The sequence below is a fragment of the Manis pentadactyla genome, chromosome 11 (genome assembly GCF_030020395.1).
Source record: "Manis pentadactyla isolate mManPen7 chromosome 11, mManPen7.hap1, whole genome shotgun sequence".
NCBI classification, from domain to species: Eukaryota; Metazoa; Chordata; class Mammalia; order Pholidota; family Manidae; genus Manis; species Manis pentadactyla.
The window spans coordinates 67,251,863-67,270,830 of NC_080029.1; the positions used below are offsets into that span (position 1 = coordinate 67,251,863).

At 35.6% G+C, this 18,968-nt stretch overlaps 1 protein-coding gene across 8 annotated transcripts in view; it reads right to left on the minus strand.

The window, feature by feature from the left end:
• NUBPL (NUBP iron-sulfur cluster assembly factor, mitochondrial) overlaps positions 1–18,968 on the minus strand; it is a 256,075-nt gene that overhangs the window by 118,413 nt on the left and 118,694 nt on the right. The window contains exon 1 of one of the 8 annotated variants that reach the window (XM_036881312.2): positions 9,948–10,389. The exons of the other annotated variants lie outside the window; for them this stretch is intronic. Within the exon in view, the coding sequence (XP_036737207.1) occupies positions 9,948–9,950 (3 nt within the window). The 5' untranslated portion in view covers positions 9,951–10,389. Of the gene's footprint in view, positions 1–9,947; positions 10,390–18,968 lie in introns of those variants that run through there. 8 annotated transcript variants of the gene reach the window in all.

The window sequence follows — 18,968 nt, forward strand, 5'->3', positions numbered from 1 at the left end:
TGACCCAGGAATTCCACTCCTAGGAATTTACCCTAAGAATGCAGCAATCAAGTTTGAGAAAGACAGATGCACCCCTATGTTTATTGCAGCACTATTTACAATAGCCAAGAATTGGAAGCAACCTAAATGTCCATCAATAGATGAATGGATAAAGAAGATGTGGTACATATACACAATGGAATACTACTCAGCTATAAGAAAAGGGCAAATCCAATCATTTGCAGCAACATGGATGGAGCTGGAGGGTATTATGCTCAGTGAAACAAGCCAAGCGGAGAAAGAGAAATACCAAATGATTTCACTTATCTGTGGAATATAAGAACAAAGGAAAAACTGAAGGAACAAAACAGCAGCAGAATCACAGAACTCAAGAATGGACTAACAGGTACCAAAGGGAAAGGGACTGGGGAGGATGGGTGGGTAGGGAGGGATAAGGGTGGGAGAAGTAGGGGGTTATTAAGATTAACATGCATGGGGGGGTAGGAGAAAAGGGAGGGCTGTACAACACAGAGAAGGCAAGTAGTGATTCTACAACTTTTTGCTATGCTGATGGACAGTGACTGTAAAGGGGTTTATAGGGGAGACCTGGTATAGAGGAGAGCCTAGTAAACATAATATTCGTCATGTAAGTGTAGATTAGTGATAGCAAAAAAAAAAAAAAAAAAAAAAAAAAAAAAAAAAAGGGCAGTTCCTGTGTGGTAACCTCCAACGAGTTCTACACAAGGGTATAAAGGGCATATAAAAGTGTAGGCAAAGGGTCTGTTTGTGTTTATACAGAGGATCAAAGCCTAATTGGGCTACCCCGAAAATGAACTAAGATACGATATGAAAAAGAACTTCCAACATCTGCACCCTCTGGAAGACTCATGCCAGAAGATGATCATCAAAAAACCCCAACAAAGATCCACGCACTGCTACAGCTGTAGATGCACTCATCCCACCAGTTCCTGGACCTGCCATGGGAATGAGGAAGGAGATATCTAAGCTGGCCTGTGCATACAGTAAAACAACAAAATTGGACTGGATCTATACTGTTGGAACTCAACCAAGAATTTGGAGAAGTGCAAATTGTAGCGCTCCAAAGTCTTACAACTACAAACTATTTATTGTTAAAAGAACATATGGCATGTGAACAGTCCCCAGGAATGGGTTGTTTTAATTTGTCTGATTTCTCTCAGACTGTTCAAGTTCATTTGGACAATATCCACCATATCATAGATAAGTTTTCACAAATGCCTAAGGTGCCTAACTGGTTTTCTTGGTTTCACTGCAGATGGCTGGTAATTACAGATATGCTTTGGTTATGTAACTATACTCCTATTATGTTAATGTGTGTGTGCAATTTAAGTAGTAGCTTAAAACCTATACATGCTGAAGTTACTCTACAAGAAGATATATCAAAGAAATAATCAATCTTCCCATGTTTTCTTCCGCCTGCTACTTCTATAGCTTTTCTTCTTCCTTCCTAATTACAACCCTTAAATAGAATTCGTGCCTCATATCAAATTTACCGAGTATCATAATTCTTCCAAGTGGTAAAGATACCTCAAGACAAATGCTGGGCATAGAAGCCACAGGGCATTAATATGCAAAGAAGTAAAAAGCTAACCTTTTCAAACAATAAGGCTTCTCTCTCACTTACCAACTTCACATTTCCCTGTATGGCCCCGGAAGATGACTGGTTAGCCAGAGACGGGTAAGATTCCTCAAGGGAGGAACAACCTAAGACAGGCACAGTCGCAGGGGGGCCATCAGGTGAGAAATTGGGGATCAACAGAGGTGAGGCTTAGAACCTCACCCCCCCGTTCTGAGAGAAATCTTCTGCATACGTGGATGTTTTATTGCCCTGGTCTAGCTTGGATTAACACATAGTCTACAGGCACACACCTGATCATCTACATGTGCTCTCTTACAACACTAAACTATGTTTTCTACCTTTATCTTGTATCTACCTACCACTTCAGCATTTTATTAAAAATAATAATAATAAAGAGAGAAATGTGGTATCCACATATAAATCAAGTATAAAAACCAAATGAGTATTCATATTTGAACTGACTGTTTATAGTTCATAATGCATGAGCAAAACCGAAAGTTTATGTGATGACTGCCCTTGTACTGTTCACTATGTAACTTATTCATTATGTAAGAATTTGTTCTACATGTAAAAACTTGTTTGTTATGCTTCAGAAGATTGGAGACTGACAAAAATTAGGCTTGGGGTGGAATAATGATTGTGCATTGAGCATTGACTCCCCCATACAGAATTTTATTGTCGTTAACAACCATTTGATCAATAAATATGAGAGATGCCCTCACAAAAAAAAAAAAAAAAAAAAAAAAAAAAAAAAAAAAAAGGACAGACTTCCAATGGTAAAATAAATTAGTAACCGGGATGTAATGTATAGCATAAGGAATATAGTCAAGATATTGTAACAGCCTGGTAGGGTGATAGCTGGAACCTAGAATTATGTATATAAATGTTCTACCACTGTGTTGTACACTTGAAACTCATGTAATGTAATACTGTGTGTCAACTACCCTTCAATAAAAAATAATTATTAAAAAAAAAAAAAAAAAAAAAAAAAAAAGAAAACCAACAAATAACAAGAGAAGAGTATAAGAGAGGAAGAAAGGAACAGAGAGAAATAAAAACAACCAGAGTAGATTAATGATACCAAGACAGATAGATAGATAGATAGATAGATAGATAGATAGATAGATAGATAGATAGACAGATAAATAAAAAACAACCAGAAAACAATTTTAAAAGGGCAGTAAGTACTTACCTACTGATAATCAACTTAAATGTAAATGGACTTAATGCACCAATTAAAAGACACAGAGTAGCACAATGGATAAAAAAACAAGACCCATTGGTATGTTGCCTATAAGAGACTCATTTCAGACCCAAAGACAACACAGACTGAAAGTGAAGGGATGGAAAAAGATATTTCATACAAACATGGAGAAAAAAGGAAGAATAGCAGTACTTATATCAGACAAAATGATTATAAAACAAAGAAAGTAACAAGAGACAAAGAAGGACATTACATAATGATGAAGGGATCAGTCCAACAAGAGGATATAGCCATTATAAATATCTATGCACCCAACACAGGTATAATATATATATAATATGCACTTAACTATATAAAACAAATTCTAACAGAATTAAAGAGAGAAACAGACTGCAACTTATTCATATTAGGAGACTTTAACATACCACTTACATCAATAGACAGATAAACCAGACAGAAAATAAACAGACGGAGTGAACAGCATATTAGATCAGATGGATGTAACAGATACCTACAGAACACTCCACTCTAAAGCAGCAGCAGGATACACATTTTTCTCAAGTGAACTTGTAACATTCTCCAAAAGAGGTTATATACTAGGCCACAAAAAGAGCCTCAATAAATCAAAAAGACTGAAATTGTATCAAGTAGCTTCTCAGACCACAATGTTATGAAACTAGAAATAAATTACACAAAGAAATCAAAAAAGCCCCCAACCAAAAAAAAGGGATCATTCATCATGACCAGCGGAATTTATTTCAGGGATTCAAGCAAGGTGCAATATTTATATACCAAACAACATCATATAACACATTAATAAAAAGGACAAAAATCACATGATCATCTTAAGAGATGCTGAAAAACATCCATTCATGATAAAAACTCTCAACAACATAGATAAAGGGGGTACATATCTCAACACAACAAAGGCAATATACAACAAACCCACAGCTCACATCATACTCCATGGTGAACACCTGAAAGCTTTTCCTCTAAGTTCAGGAACAAGACAAGGATGCCCACCATCCCCACTTTTATTCAACATAGTACTGGAAGTCCTAGCCACAGCAATCAGAAAACACAAAGAGATAAAAGGCATCCAAACTGGTAAGGAAGAAGTTAAACTGTCACTATTTGCAAATGACATGATATTATATATAGAAAACCCTAAAGAATCCATGAAAAAACTACTAGAACTAATAACTAAATTCAACAAAGTTTCAGGATACAAAATTAACACACAGAAATCTGCTGGGATCCTATATACTAACAGTGAACTAGCAGAAAGAGAAATCAGAAAACAACTCCATTTGAATAAAATGGAATAATCAAAAGACTAAAATACCTTGGAATAAACCTAACCAAGGAGGTGAAAGACCTGTACTTTGAAAACTATAAGACACTCATGAGAGAAATTAAAGAAGACACAAATAAATGGAAATCTATGCTCATGAATAGGAAGAACTAATATTGTCAAAATAGCCATCCTGCCCAAAGCAATTAATAGATCCAATGTAATCCCTAGCAAAACAGCAATGACATTTTTCAATGAACTACAGTAAATAATCCTAAAATTCATATGGAACCACAAAAGACTCCAAATATCCAAAGCAATACTGAGAAAGAACAAAGCTGTGGATTTTATGAGCCCTGACTTCAAGCTATACTACAAAGCTATAATAATCAAAACAGTATGGTACTGGCACAAGAATAGACCCATAGATCAAAGGAACAGAACAGAGAGCCCAGATATAAACCCACACATATATGGTCAATTAAAGTATGATAAAGGAGCCATGAATATACAATGGAGAAAAGACAGTCTCTTCAATAGCTGGTATTGGGGAAATTGGACAGCTACATGGAAGAGAACAAAACTAGATTACTATCTAACTCCATATACAAAGTAAACCCAAAATGAATCAAAGACCTAAATGTAAGCCATGAAATCATAAAACTCTAAGGATAAAGCACAGGAAAAAATATCTTGAACTTAAGAATGAGCAATATTTTCCTCAACACATCTTCTTGGGCAAGGGAAACAAAATAAAAAATGAACAAGTGGGACTACATCAAACTAAAAGGCTTTTCTACAACAAAGGACACCATCAGAAGAACAAAAAGGCAACCTACAGTATGGGAGAATATATTCATAAATGAATTATCTGATAAGGGATTAACATCCAAAATATAAAGAACTCATATGCCTTAAGACCAAAAAAAAAAAAACAAATTTTAATTCCTACAACAGTCCAATGCAGTAAATAATACTATCTTCACTTTAGATTTAGACATGATTTAGATTTATATTTAGGCTTAGAATGATTAAAGGAATTTTTCCAAGATCATATTCTTATCCTAAGCCCATGCTCTATGAGATACCATATTAACCTAAATATGGTGCTGGTTTTCACATTTAATTCAATCACTGAGCTTTCATTATTTACATGAACAAGTTTTACAATGAAACAAAATCTCAAAGTAGTTTATGCTTGCATAAAAATCAACTTGTGCTAAAAATAAGCATTCTAACTTCAGATACCTTTTAATAATACACATATTCTTGTCCTACCTACAGAACTCTCCATATAGATACACTGTTTTCTCTTTGATTAACAAACTCTATGCAATATATGCTTTGAGAAGTTGCTATCTATCAATAAAATGTTCTAATTAAGAAAGAACATCCATTGGAAACTTATTTACATATTAGCTGTATTGGGATAATACACAATGCCAACATTTTTTAAACCTCATTCATGGAAGTCAGGCAGTATAACAAAATTGCAGGGATTAATAAAACAGACTGGATCTGTAGCATTAAACAGCCTCTTAATCTCTCTGGATTTCTGTGTTCTAACTCAGAATTGGAGAAAATAGTAGAACCTATCTCACAGGGTTGTTGGAACACTCTAACAGGTTCTTTATTGGTCCCCCTACTTCCATTCTTTTCACTCCTTCCTTCCCACTCCATCTGCTTCTGTTCTCTACACAACTGACAAAGTGATCCTTTTAAAACAAAAATCAGACTATGTCACTCAAAAACCTCAAATGGCTTTCATTAAATTTGGAATAAAATCCAAAGTCCTTACCATTACCTGTAAAATCGTTGATGATCTAGTCCCCTGGCTTCCTTGCTCACTTTTTGCACTGTTTCCCCCACCTTAAACGTGGATGGCTCACTCTCTTTCCTCCCTTCCATCCACTCTCTTTCCTTACAAGTCCCCTGGCTTCCTTCCTCACTATTTACAGTTTCCCCCATTTTAAATGTTCTTACCCCAAATACCTGGATGGCTCTCTCTTTCCTTCAAGTCTGCTGTAAATGTCAACTTCTTGGATAAGCTTTCCCTTATCATTCTCCATTTTTTTCCACAGAATTGATCATTAACCAATATTATATATGCTTTTATCTATTTATTTCTTATCTCCCACCAAAAAGTATGATCCATGAGAGCAGAATTTTCATTCATTTCACAACTGTATCTTCAGCATCAAACATGGTGCCTAGAACAACCATCACTCAATAAATGAAGTGAAATAATGCAAGTAAAGAACTTAGAAATGCTTGCAAACAAAAAACATTCAAACAATGTTAGCTATCATATAACCAATACCCATTTTTCTGTTATTTTTCATGTATTCATTAAATGAAACATCACTGAACACTAACTTTGTGCCAGGCACTATAGTGTGATTTTTTTAAAATGTTGATTATCGGCTTTGGGAAGTTGTTGAAAACTAACTAGAGAGCCGGTGGCATAAGATGGCAACTGCAGCTCATAAAGTAATTAAGTGCCTCCAAAAGGCTTTTGGAATTCTACTCCTTATACAATTTATTGTTTTTCCTTTAATCTGATCTGGTTAGATCCTGTCAGTCCAGGCACAGTACTAGGCCATAGGAGTGGATCACAAAATGTTAACATGGGGCATTATAATCTCCTTCTTTAGTATTTTTTCAGGCTGTTGGTTTTTCTAAAAAACAAAAATCAAGACGTATGTGGGCTATGTACAATCACAAAATACATAAATCACCAAGCTATCAAGACACACTGAATGTATTAACAATTCAAACAGGGTTACATGAGAGGCTGCTGAGGTGTAAAATAAAGTCTCTTCCAAGCTATTATGTGATCTTATATAAGCAACTTAGCTTTCTCTATGCTTCTCATTTCTTATCTACAAAACAGAAGAATTAAAATTACTTCTCATAAAAATATTATGAAAATGAAACAAAACAAAGGAAGTGAGAATTCCAGACACAAACTAAGCCACCCTAAATGTCTGCCCTATCAGTTCATGGAACATAAACTCAGGCAATAGTGTGGAATCTACTAGAAGTGCTTTATACTTTTGTGTACTGTATTGTATCATTCACAAATGAAGTGAAACTGATAAGCATGCACTTTACAGAAGTGTATCAGCATTTCTCTTGACTTGAAAGACCCCTAACATTGTCATTATTCATGACTCCCACAACCTCATGTCATTTTTAACTCATTTGTTCATTCAGTCTTGAAATTCAACTACATACCATGCACAATTCTGGGTGTTTGAAATGAAAATAATAAGGCTTGGTTCCTCACTCACCATAAAGGGCATTTTAAAATAGTAAATCTTAAGGGTTATGGAAGCTCGCAGGAGGAAATCAATTATTTCAGGAAAGGCTTTATAGCACTGCCGTCCAAAGAGGTTTCAGCAATGCTGAGATTCTTTAATATTTGCTGTCCAATACAATAGCCACTAACCACCTGTGGCTATTGAGCATTTGGAACGTGACTAATATGACTGAAAACCTGAATTTTAATTTTTAATTTAATTTTAATTTTAATAACCACATGTAGTTAGTGGCTATTGCATTGGATAGCAGAGATTTATAGGATAGGTAGCACTTGAGCTGAAGTCTTGAAATAAGGGAGTATTGAGGTGGGGTGTAGTAGGTGGGAGATAGTACATTCTAGGAAATGGAAATGGCAGTAATTACATGAAGTTTGTGTTCAGCGAAGGCTACCTGGGATATGTGGAATGTGGAAAGGAGAAGAGAGAAAGGAAGTTAAAAGGGCCCAAAATGTGAATGCTCTTAAATACCAGGCCAAGGAGTTAAAACTTTATGCAGCAAGCAGACAATGAGAAAACATTAAAGACTTTAAAGCCAGAGGATATAAGACCATCCATGATTTCGAAAGACAAATTTGATCATGGGATGAGTAATACATGGGAAGAAGAGACCAGAGGTAGGAAGATCAGCTATGTATGAGACCACTGCAGTAATCCAAGTTAGATGATGAAGACTCAGACTACTTCAGTCACAGTGAGAACAGAGATGAAGGAATAAATTCAAAAGACATTTTGGAAATAAAATTAGTAGAATTTCATAGTGGACAAGAATAAATGACAGTAAAAATTATTAAGGTACCAGCCCAGAAAACCAGGTAATTTAGGCACTTTCTACCTTGACTGAAGGGATAGGCAAAGTTTATAGGCTCCTGCTCAAACTTTATGGAAGAAAACAATCTGAATATCCACTAATAGCTTTGAAGTCAAATAAATAATGGAATCACTTAAGACAGCATATTATATACTTATTAAAGTCATCCTTAAAGAGTATAGAATACCAAGGCAAAATGTTCACAATATGGTAAGTGGAGTAAGCTGGCTACAAAGCATCCCACACAGCATCATCCAGATTTTGTTTTCTCTATTAGAATTTTTTTTAATTGAAGGAATATGTCAAAAGTCAACAGGGGCTCACTTTGAGAGTAGGGTAATGGGTCATTATAATTTTTTTCTTAAACGCTTTTTACTGGTTATCTAGTTATACTATAACTATGGAATATTTTTTATTTAAAAATAAACTTCTGTTCCACAGCACTGTACCTTAAAGCACTGCAGCCTGTGGTAAATCTACTGGAGCCTGAAGCTCTGTCACAAACCGAGGGGATCTGACATGATCAGACCTCAAGTCTCCTGAAGGTTTTTTATGGGAGATCAAATTCCCAGCAAATTGAATAAGGCAGTTTTTTTTTTTCGCTTCAAAAAATTGGCCACAATTACAAAGTATAAAATGGATTATTTCCCATTTAATTTATTTATAATGTCTTATTATATATGGTTTATGTCTGTACATATACACCTACAAGTGGGAGTTTGGTATAAACCTATATTTTATTCTGTGTAGTCATGCAAAATAGATTTATTCTGTTCATACTCAATTTCAATGACCCAGGTTCATTTGATATAGAGCAGACACTATGTGCTGAAGAGGCAGCTCAGCAAATACTAATCTTTTTTATGTGTATATGCCAGTCCCTTTTGTACTTAACAAAACCTGATTTTCCAGGTTCTAAATTTAGATTACCAGGAAATCCTAACGTGGTAATAGACAAGCCATATAGAAGCATATGGCTATGACAAATCCTCCTACGTCCCGGATGTGAATAAAATACAAATTAGATAAGCAATGTAATAACTTCATTAAACAGATAATTAAAAGACCTTTTCAACTATAATTTTAATCACTTTACTTTGTCATAAAATAGGTTATATTTGTCTTGGGAAGCACATGCACATTAAAGAGAAGCTTAACTTCATATTCCCAGTCACATGACAAGCCTTATTCTGATCATTTTACAGAAAGAGAAAAATAAAGAGCTGGAATTAAAAGCATTTTTCCATTTTAGATGTTCAGAAACCTGGTTTGATCTCCTAAACTAAAATTAGTTATGTATCTCATTTCTATGTTTTCTATTAAAACACACTGGTAGAGAGGCAGTCTTTTCTCTAGGACACTAGTAGCAATGGGATCATTCAATAAATATAATGAAACTGACCAAGGTCAAACTAAAAGACAGTAGCAGTTCTGGAACTAAGACCAGGTCTCCTGGCTTGAAATCTAGTGCTCCTCTCTGACAAGATTACAGTTCTTAAATTAAAATATATTTTCCCTAAGAGCTGAAACAGGGAAAACATTTTAGGATACAAATTAGTGACACTTGGGAAATATCAGCTAGCTCTGTAACCCTGAAACTTTCTTAGATGGTTTAGTTAACAACCACATACTATATAGGGGGCAAGAGTCACTAAAATAATCACTCCACAAACAAAGAGAACTCAGAAATCTGTAACAGCAATTAGCCACCAGTATCTTACCATGTTTCTATGATCTGATGTCCATTTCCATGGAAACAGAAAAAGAAGTGAGGCAGCCAAGAGAAGAGATGTCAGAACTTGTCAGGTTCAGTGGCTGGAGCTGAAAGCTGCAAATGCCTTTTTTTTTTTTCCAAACAGCATCAGCTGACTTCTGACACATAATCGATTCTCAAGTTAGGCAATGTCAGCTTGCTTGAGGAAGCATAAAGCTAAAGAATAGGCTAGGTTTTATTTTGTTTTTGAAGGCTTGGATTAAGGAAAAAGGAGACACAAATTATAAGCAAACTTCAAGATTCTAAATGTCTAAAATACAAAAATGCAATAGATTTGTTTCAAACTTCACAAAATGAACAGAAGACTTTCTTAGCTGTGATGGGAGAAAAGATAGAACCACTAAAAAGCATTATCTGGAATGAAGAGCAACAAGAAGGAGGCAGATAAGAGACAGAAGGCAGAGGAAGGAAGCAATATGTACAAAGGCTCTAAGAGAGTGTGTGGCCCTTTCAAGGCACTGCAAGCACACAAGAGCTCTTAGTATTGGGGTGGGAGTATCACAAAAGTCTTTCCCAAAGGAGGTGACATCTAAGCTGAGACCTGAAGAAGGAGACAAGAGTTATAGGAGAGGATTTCAGCAAGAAGGAAGAGCATGAGGGAAGTGCTAGAGGTAAGACACTACAAAATAAGTCCAGAATAGCAAATAGTTTAGGACAACTGGAGCAGAGAGTGGGAATGGGGAAGCGAACTGTGATCAGATTAAGAGGGGCTTTACTTCCTAAGTGAGATATTGAACTTTTGTCCAGAAACAAGTTGTCACTAAAGAGTATAAATCAGGAAAGTAACATGAGATCTGCATTTAAGCAAAATTATCCTCTCTCAGATTAAAAAGGGATATAGGTATGGCTTTCCCACGGGAGAAACAGGCATGGCTTGTGCTGAGGGACAGGACACAGCACAGTGAGTATGAGCAGAGGTAGAAGGATGAGTCAAGGATGACACCCAGGACTTGGCTTGAACAGCTACATGGACGGTAGTGCAAATCACTGAGTCTTTGTCACAAGCAAAGAAGGAGGCATTTCAGGTGTTTGTGAACTATGATGAGTTCTAATTTGGACTTCACAACTCTGAAGTATTCATGGAACAGATCAAGCAGAGCTATCCAGTAGGGACTTGCACATGTGATATATGTATCTACAATTCAAAGAGTTATTTGGGGTGAACATATATATATATATCTGGGCTTCAGGATTGGATGGCATTGCCCAGGGAAAGCTCAAGATCAGAAGAGATTCCAAGAGATGAACTTTTGAAGTTGGCTGCACCATTTACTATTCTTTGACCTTGGGTTACTTAGTTTCTAAGCCTGTAAAATTGGGATAACTATACCTGAGCTGAGAACTAATACTTAAAAATGAGTAGAGGAAGAGGAAACTATAAAGTGGAATGAGAAAGAGAAGATAAAATGTAGAAAGCAGGGGAGAATGTGGTGTTAAGGAAACTAATGGAAAAAATATTTCGAGATTAAAGTTGATAGATCAAACACTTCAAAGAGAGAGTTTTAAAAAGAGTTGAAAAGTATGCAAAGGATTATTTTTTAAAGCCATCTATGGTAATCCTTGCTAAAGTATGGTAGAAGTGAATACAGACAGAAGTAGACAGTAGATGAGGGAATGATAGATTTAGAAAATCCTTTCAAGAAGTTTGGATGCAAGGGACAAGAAAAATTAGACTTACATCTAATGGAGTCAAAAAAGAGTTGCCTGTTTTTGTTTTTTTCTTGGGAGAAACTTACATGTCCTAAGTTAAGATGCTTTCAGCTGCAAGTAACAGAAAAACCTAACTAGTAATGCTTAAGCCATTGGTGCATTTATTGTTTACTTAACAAAAAATCTGAAAGAGTTTTTTTCAGAATCTCAGTGATGTCATCAGACCAATGATCCTTCTGTCTCCCTGTTCTACCACAATATGGCTACCACTGCCAGGCATCTGTCCTTACAACATATTCCAAGCAGCAAAGAGGAGAAGTAAACCTTGCCTCTCTGTTAGGAAGCAAAACACGTTACTTAGAGCAAACTCCCCAACACCCATCAGACTTTCCCCTGTATCTCATTGGTTAGAACGGGGCCACACAGCCACTCTTAGCTATAAGAGAAGCTGAGAAACTATCCAACTGACCAGATTCTATTTTGAGGCAGTAAGGGAGACATGGGTTAGGAATGTCTTTTACAGAGCCAGCCAGTACTGTCTGCCACCTAAATTGTTTAAATGCTAATGTAAGAGTTAGTAAAGAGAAAGAAGCAAAAGACAAAGGGAAGAGGGCAAGAAAAAGACTGGAAAGTTTGTAAGACTGTATGGGAGTTGAGAAAGTTCGCACCATATATACAATTTTCTTTTCAGGAAAGAAATAAATTATGTAAGAAAAATTAATTTTTAATTTAAAGAAGTCAAGGGAAGTAGAATGATAGGGATCTTCAGAATAACAAAGCAGATTTTAAAATAGTTCCCATGAAGAATTCAAGAGAGAACTGCCTAGGACAACAGGTTTCTAGGCAGGAGAGGCAGAAAAATGAATGGAAGAAAAAACTTCCTAGAGATTACTGGTCAACAGATTCAGTCAATGTTAGAAATCCTTAATTCATAGTGCCACTTACAAGGACCTCTCTAGCAGCACCCAGTATCCGAAGAGTAATAATAGAGCAGAATGTTAACTCCATTCTAGGTTGCCATTAAAGTGGGTGGTACAATAGAAAGACAAGGATACAAAGGAGTTGAAGTTATCAGCAAACCAGTGAAATAATGGGTCATATATATCCATGTTAGGAAAGAACTGAAAGGTATAAAAAATCAGACAGAGTGGGGTAGTCAAGGAACCTGAGGTATAGGTATAAAATGATGAAAAGCTATGACAAAATGAGTAAAATGAGTTCTTCCAGGAGACAAGAATGAGGGTGTACCATGAAAACGGATGGCTGAAACAGAATAGAGATTGACAGCACTCACACTAAGATGGTGAAGAAATTGAAAAACTAGGATGTTAATTGGATTATCTACATGGACTCTGAAGCATCCAAGATGGGGGCTAGAACTGGAATAAAAAGAAAAGTTGATGTATTTAACAAATGAAACAAGGTGACCAAAGAAAAAAGGGAGAAGGTGTTTATTCTTTTAATAGTCATGACTATCAAAGAGAATATATGTGTGGAGTACTAGTGCAGAATTGTCCTAGGAAACAAGGAGAACATGTCAAACCTTATCCTAAACCCATGGGTAGACAACAAGTGAAGGAATGAGCTGCATCCACTTAAGAAAACATCATGAAAAACAGTGTCTGCAGGAATCACAGTTTACAGTTAAGAAAAGGGATAAAGGAGTTTTCAATTAAGGATATTAAGGAGAATTCCTTTAAGATAAATTGGATGTCCAGAAATACAAAATACAAAACAAAAATTTGGGAAGAAGTGAAGTTTAGGTTTAGGAAAAAGGAATTCCTTAACAGTATACAAAAGAGAATTTTAATTTTTTTTTTAATGACCAGAAAGACTTATATTTGGGCACTTACCAAGAATGACAGGAATACAGTGTATAACAGAATTAGTAGGCCTCATGGTATCCAAAAGAACCAGTTCCAGTAGCCTCTCTGGAAAAAAAATCTATAGCTCAGACCAACTGTACTTTCAAGTAACTCCCACTCTGAGTTCCAATACCTAGAAATCCTCAATAACAATGTTTCCAACATACTGGGTTAATATCCAAATTCAGTTTCATACATGTACATTCGGGAAACCAGTATTATTATATCTGCATAATAAATGATTTAGCCTCGCACAAAAAGGCCCCCACAAAACTGGCCTTTTACTTCAGCTTCTGGGAAGTAATCTCTAAGGTCTTTGTTTGCCTGGGGCCTTGGGCAAGCCAAATGGTAACAATGTGATTTAGGGTGGAGGCTTGGGTCATGTTCAGAGGGGCTAGAGACTAGAGCTTGAGATCAGCCACATGGATAATCAATCACGATTAAGCCACAGAGTCCCAAAAATACCTGAATACCAAGGATCAGGTGAGCTTCCTTGGCTGGCAGTACTCCATGCATAGTATCAAACATCAAAGCCAGGTAAGTAAGGCATCCTGACTGCACAGGAAGAAGACAAGGGAAGCTCCACCTTTGATAATTCCCTAGATAGTGCCCTATGCACTTCTTGCCTTGGCTGATTTTAATCTGTTTCCTTTCTCTGTAATAAACTATACCATGAGTATAATAGTTTTCAGTGAGTTTTGTGAGTTCTTCTAGCAAAGTATTGAATCTAAGGGTAATCTTGGGAACCCCTGAATTTACAAATGATGTCAGAAGTAAGGATAGTCATGGGGCTATGCCTTCTAAATTCATATTTGAGAAACTCTTCGCAATATCTGTTCTTCCTAAACAAATTTGTTCAGAGGGGAAAAAACAATTATTTGCAAAGACCTCAATACCTGATGTTTGCTGAAACTGTCACTGAATAGTAAGCAATCTACTGAACTACAAATGGCCATCTGCTTCCACTAAAGTTCTCTGAACAGTGAAGAAGTCTCAACAATTAACCACTAAGTAAAGTACTGTTGAGTTTTAATCTGGATAGAATAGACACTCACTAGGTGACTGAGACAGAAAGTCATTTCCCTTTACTGAATTACAGCTTGTTCTGGGTAACTGGGAAATGCCATCATACCTCAGTGAAGTGTGATCAAGCCCACATAATGAACTGTAAAACAATTATAATTCAACTTGTAATTTCAAAAATTTTATAGCTACTTCTGTTTATAAATGAATTATGTTACTGAAGTAACTGACATCATAACAAAGGGACTGTAAAAATTTCTCATTGCCAAACAATACTAAAATGACTTTATAATTCACCCCCATATAAAAACTGTACCAAATTAACATAGTATCTAAATTAACAAAAATGCAATGGAGGTGTAATGGCATTTTATAATGAGTGTCAGAGTAAAGAGATTTACAAAGACATTCTCTTAGATATACCTTATTGATGCTATAAAATATGAATCTGTAGCCAAATGACAAAGGAAAAGTCTTAATATATTGATATCCATTAGTATTTCAGAGATAATATTAAAGAGTTGTTGTACTCTTTTAAGTGAAAACAAACATTTTAAAACTTCAGGTGTACAGTTTAGTTAAAGCTCAGCCTGGGATATCAGAGATATTACTTGTGGGACCTTGCTCAAATTATTTAATCTCTTTATGCCTTAGTTTCTTCATTTGTAAAATTATAATAACAGTACCTATTATACAGAATTGTGTGGATTAAATAAGATAATACAGGTAAACAGTATAAAGCTTAGTAGACAGTACTCAATGACAAAAAGCTATTTTTAGTAGTATAGAATTATCTAAGGATAATACATTAATTTCACCTTTTAATCTGATTTTTCTACATTCAGGTAACTAATACACCAGACATAGACTTTACCAAAATAAAATAATCATAAAGATGTAACATTTATTTCCATGGAGATATATATATATATATATTTAGGCTTGGCATAAACACAAAAAAGAAATATGAGAAAAAAGGGGTGTTTTAATTTACCATGAGTGATTTCTTTTGGTGGACTCTTTCTAAAAATAAAATATTATGTAAAACAAGCATTAAACACACACAAAAACATCTATGAATGTAATTCACTGTAGCATTATTTTCAAACTACAAGTGATCACATAGAATGGACAATCTTTTAAAAAACTCAACAAGGTTCACAGGAACCAAAAGAATCTATGGCAGCAGGTTTCATGCCTTTCTTATTTACAATTTCTCAAACATCTAACCACTGAAAAAATGAATAAAGTCAGAGGATATGTTGCTTTAGAAAGTAATAGGGAGATACTGATAGTTTTTGAAATGACTGGCATCATGAGAGTTTTACATTGGAAACCTGACAGTCTCTGGGTAAGTAATAAGGAGGAAAATTAAGTTAGTGATGGGGGATGAAAGAGAATGCACAGGTTACCAAAACTGCCACAGCAATTTAAAACAGTTTCAAGCAGTTTCAATAATAAAAGAGTTCACCAAAATGAATGACACGGAATCACTCTGCAGTGATTATGCAAAAGGAAGAATAGGACTTAACCAGCATTAAAGTAATCACAACTAAAATAACTACTGTAACTCATTAAATAGAAAACAGCTTAGATTATAAACTACATTCTTTTATATAACACCAAAGAAAAGAAAAATTAACAATTAAACTGATATGATGCCAAGATGTTACTGATTATAAAATACACTCCAACTTCAGAGATACTAAAATTTGAAATATATGTATCTTAAAATCAATTCACTATATTATCTGCTGAAATAATAAAAAAGGGTCACAGTCCTATGACATAGCCAGTAATACCCATAACTTTCCCTCAAGGCCTGCTTGGGATCTGTTCAAATCTTCTTGGAACTTGAAACAGCTCCAGCAGTTTTCCAACATCTCACTCTGATCCATGATTTCCCTTTTGTAACTGAGGAGACAGGGTAACCCTTGCCCATCCGACAGGGGCCAAGCTCTAAGAAGCCCTCATAAAGGCCCAGTAAGTAATCTTATGTGACCTTGAATTATGATTGCAAAAGATAAGACCCTGTCTTTTATAATTACCCTCATCCTAGATTCTGTTCAAATCATTATCTGTTATTCTTTAAAGTCTATTTCAACACAAAATAGTGAAAAAGTTAGGAATTCCTCTGACGTGTTCAAGGTAGAAATGGGATTTCATAAGGGTTTAGCAATTAGCCTCCTTTTAATTTACTCATTTTCTAAGGCAAATTATTTTAGTCTTACTAGTTTTTGCTGCTAATGAATTGTGTCTGACATCATTCTATCCCACTTTGATCAATATATTTCACTGGCTTGGCACACTTTTCTATTAGGGCTTCCTTTTGCACTAACTTTGATTGCTGCCTTCAATAGAATGAGACTGCTCATTTTATTAATTCTCTTATAAACAAGCCAGCATTCTGCATGCTTCCCATGTATGTCAGAGCTATATGCCACCCTTACATGAACTGACTATCCCAGGACCTCCATTACTTCCCTCTACAAGACACTTCCCCCTAGTAGATACACAAAGAAGGAAATGTTTCTCTGTGTCAAACACAAAAGAATACTCAAGCATCTTTGCTTTATCAGTGAAACATTGGCCAAGTTTAAACTACAATGATGACTTCATTTCCTGGTGTCTGGGCAGCCTTTCTCTTTATTATTCTTTCCTTTTCTGATCTCTTTTCACTCTGGCCTAAAGTTAAACCAGATGCTTTATTTTTCTCCAATTGTTCTTACTTCTTTATTTAGATGCTGAAAATCATAAATGAAATCTGTTGTTATACTCCATCTGAATTGAATAGTCAAATTGTGCCCTTTCCTCCTTACTATGTTCTGAAGGCAAGAATCTTGATTTTCTATGTTCATTGTTGAGAATGAAAATTAATATGAAGGGACAAAATCAGGCAAAGGTCCCTCCTCTCTCCTTATGAAGCACTTCAGCCAAGGACATGGAAGTAAAACTGATAACTTGAGTCCACAGCTTCAGTCATTCCTAGACTGTGGGTTAGCCTACAGATGGGCTAAGGCTTTCAACTGGTAAGAAAGAGGAAGATCAGGGATGAGAAACTTAGTACCATATTGAAAATTGTAGGGTATTAGGACGTGTAACTAGACAGGTGAAGAAGAGTAACCTTGCCAAAGGGAAGAGCCAGTATGAAGAAATGGCTAATGATATAGCTAGCATATGGGAGAAAGGCAGATGGCATGCTAGTTCCTGCATTCAGGACAGAGCAAGATGTGATTGAAAGGTTAAAATTTGAAGAAGAAATTCAAGGGATTCCTGACTAAGGACGATTAAGTACCTTCATCTCCACAGTTGCAGAACTAGGGCTGATCAAAGATAGCTGAACACTGATGTCCAGAAGATACTCTGACTCAGCTATTTATCATCAGAGGGCTGCAGCCATAAGCCTTCCCTGGGTACCAGGTTAGAAAAGAAGCTCTTTGAGTCAGGGTTCCCCTAGCCTACACATTGCTCCAACCCAAAACTACAGAGAACAAGAAATAAGAGTATCAGTGGTTGACACTGGAAAACAATAGCTCCTCTCCTTTTCTTTTTCCTTTTTACACTTTGATTGCTTTATTTCTATTGTTTTCTTGATAAAATTACCCATTTAAGCCTTCAGGTCACTAAGTAGTTTTAGCAGGTGAAAAGTGTCTCTACACCCTGTGTTCAAAGGAACCAGAACACAAGAACAAATTGGTGAAGTAAGACACTGACCAGATCTACTCTAACATTCAAAAAATACGGCATTAATGACTTGGGATGGGGAGTTGGAGACAGTTGGTGCCAGTCTAAAAAACTGTAATATCTTTCTTAGATATCTACAATAGCAATATGTAAAAAAGAACATTACAATATTCAAAGCTGCCTTTACAAGTACTCAGTCAGTGAGTTGGAGGTATTCACGTAAGTCATCTCTGATAACTGGCAGAAAAAGGACATTTTAGTAGAAGGAAATAACCAGCAATTAATATTCATAAACTGTTTCCAACTCTTTCCGAGAAGCTGTTCTCTTGCGACGCTGACTGCAGGGTTCCTCCTATGGCATGGAATTAAAATGAATCTGTAAAATCTCATATTTTGTAACAATACCACTGACTTGAATGGGAAACACTATGTAATACTTAGCCTTGTCCTCTAATTTCCAACTTTGATTGCCTTAAATAAAACATTGTAAAACAGTATCTGAAAGTCATCAAGATTTCTAACTTATCAAAACATCTTGCTTATGACCACAAGTCAGCAGTAGGTCTAGAACTAAAAGTTTTATTTTACAATTTTGAACTACATCTTACAATCTTACACATCGTGTCTTCAGTATCTAACCAACTAAACGTAGTAAGTAAACTTGCCCTAAATGTAGTAAGTAAACATACTTACATAGTAAGTAGTCACTAAATATCTACTGCTGAAGATGACACAAAAATCCAATA